The following is a 1,635-nucleotide window of genomic DNA, read 5'->3' as shown; positions in this document are numbered from 1 at the left end:
ATATTACGAAGGATACAAACAATATAATTAAAAATAATTGGACAGAAACGATAATTATCTTAATACATGTAATTTATATTGCAATTATTTTTAAGTACCCTAAATACAACAAGGATTGCTAAACGTATGTATTATTCATCCACACGGCGAGAATTTTCTGCGAGCATTCTTTCTTAGTGTAAAATGTTTTCTGTTAAACTAATCAAATCTCAATTCCACAGGGAATAGAATTAATTGGTTGGATACTATCCGTGGGCATCATGTTCTCGGTGGTATACGGATTGTATCCTGGAAATTTGACGGTGATGGTGAGCTCCGTATATGCTGCCTTGGGACACACCGCGTGGGCGATGGCCGTGGCTTTTATCGTGATCCAATGTTGCACAGGGTCGGCACGAATGATCGACAGTTTGCTTTCGCTTAGACTAATGTATCCTCTCTCGAGACTCACATATTGTGCCTATCTCGTGCATCCTGTTATCATGATGGTCACGACTACACAGATGGACGGACCGTTGCATCTTCACAATGGGATTGTAGTAAGATAAAAAGAATATTTTCTGAATATAAAGTTTCTATTGCGATATTGCTATATGATATCTATCTATAAAACGAATCGCCATTCCGTATACATATCATAATGTTTTATTTGGAAAAATAAATAACATTCTTATCTCTATAAAAGAGAAAACTTGTTTAAACGTTACTTTTTCATGATAGACAACTTTGAAAAGAAAATCAGAAGTAATATTTATATTTTTTGTCACTTTTAAGTTGAAGACTTTTTATTATTTTATAACATAAAATGTATATTAACGATAGTATATAGTTATTAAGATATAAATAAATACTCTTTTGAAAATATTAAGTATAAACTTTCAAAATAAACTTATAAAATTTTATATATATATATATTTTTCTGTTTTTTAATAAATAGAATATTATATTATTTTATCTCTCCGATTTAATTTTCTTATGTAGGAAAACTCTTCTTTCGATTATACTATATAACATTTTACATAAAAGATTCTATATTTCTGCACATTTTTAAAACTAAAAACTCTTGTATAAAATAAATTGCATAAAATACTACAGTTCATTTTACTCTCAATAGAATTGTATTAAGATTATGCATGTTTCTTCCGCAGCTTATCCTCTATTTCGGCAACCTAGTTGCCTCGTACCTGCTGTCCTTCTGCATTTCTCTCGCTTTCGAGGCGCCAGTGGTAACTTTGTTGAAAATTGCATTCACTTCGAAGAAGAGAATAAGGTAGAATGCAATTGTCTGCCTGATAGAAGAATAAATGCGATTATCCAGCGTAGTAAGTATGTAAAAATTATGCACGTGAGTTATCACATAAGTAATAATTGTATGTTGCAATTACGCATTCGTCGCTTATCACATATGCATACATGATTTATACATATATTTATTTAATATAATGAATATTATAAATGAATATTTTTAATCTATTAAATTTCTTACAGGTAATGACGTTCTAAATCTGAATTTTTAAAGCAAAGATGAGAATCATCCAAAAATGAAAATCACTTTTCCAGGATGGAAAAGTTCATCTTTATTTGTGAACATAGATCGTTGACATTTAATTATTCTTGATAATAATGTAAATATTT

General features: G+C 29.7%; 1 protein-coding gene across 1 annotated transcript in view; it reads left to right on the top strand.

Moving 5' to 3' along the window:
• Window positions 1–1,286, top strand: part of LOC108694332 (nose resistant to fluoxetine protein 6) — a 25,351-nt gene extending 24,065 nt beyond the window's left edge. Inside the window, exons 11-12 of the mRNA XM_018203754.1 lie at window positions 222–539; window positions 1,149–1,286. Coding sequence (XP_018059243.1) covers window positions 222–539; window positions 1,149–1,274 — 444 coding nt within the window. The 3' untranslated portion in view covers window positions 1,275–1,286. The remainder of the gene's footprint in view (window positions 1–221; window positions 540–1,148) is intronic.
• Window positions 1,287–1,635: the final 349 nt, after the last annotated feature.

Source organism: Atta colombica, unplaced genomic scaffold (genome assembly GCF_001594045.1).
Source record: "Atta colombica isolate Treedump-2 unplaced genomic scaffold, Acol1.0 scaffold12, whole genome shotgun sequence".
Lineage (NCBI taxonomy): Eukaryota > Metazoa > Arthropoda > Insecta > Hymenoptera > Formicidae > Atta > Atta colombica.
Note: the sequence above shows the minus strand (reverse complement) of the source record. Positions and strands in the feature narration are given on the sequence as shown.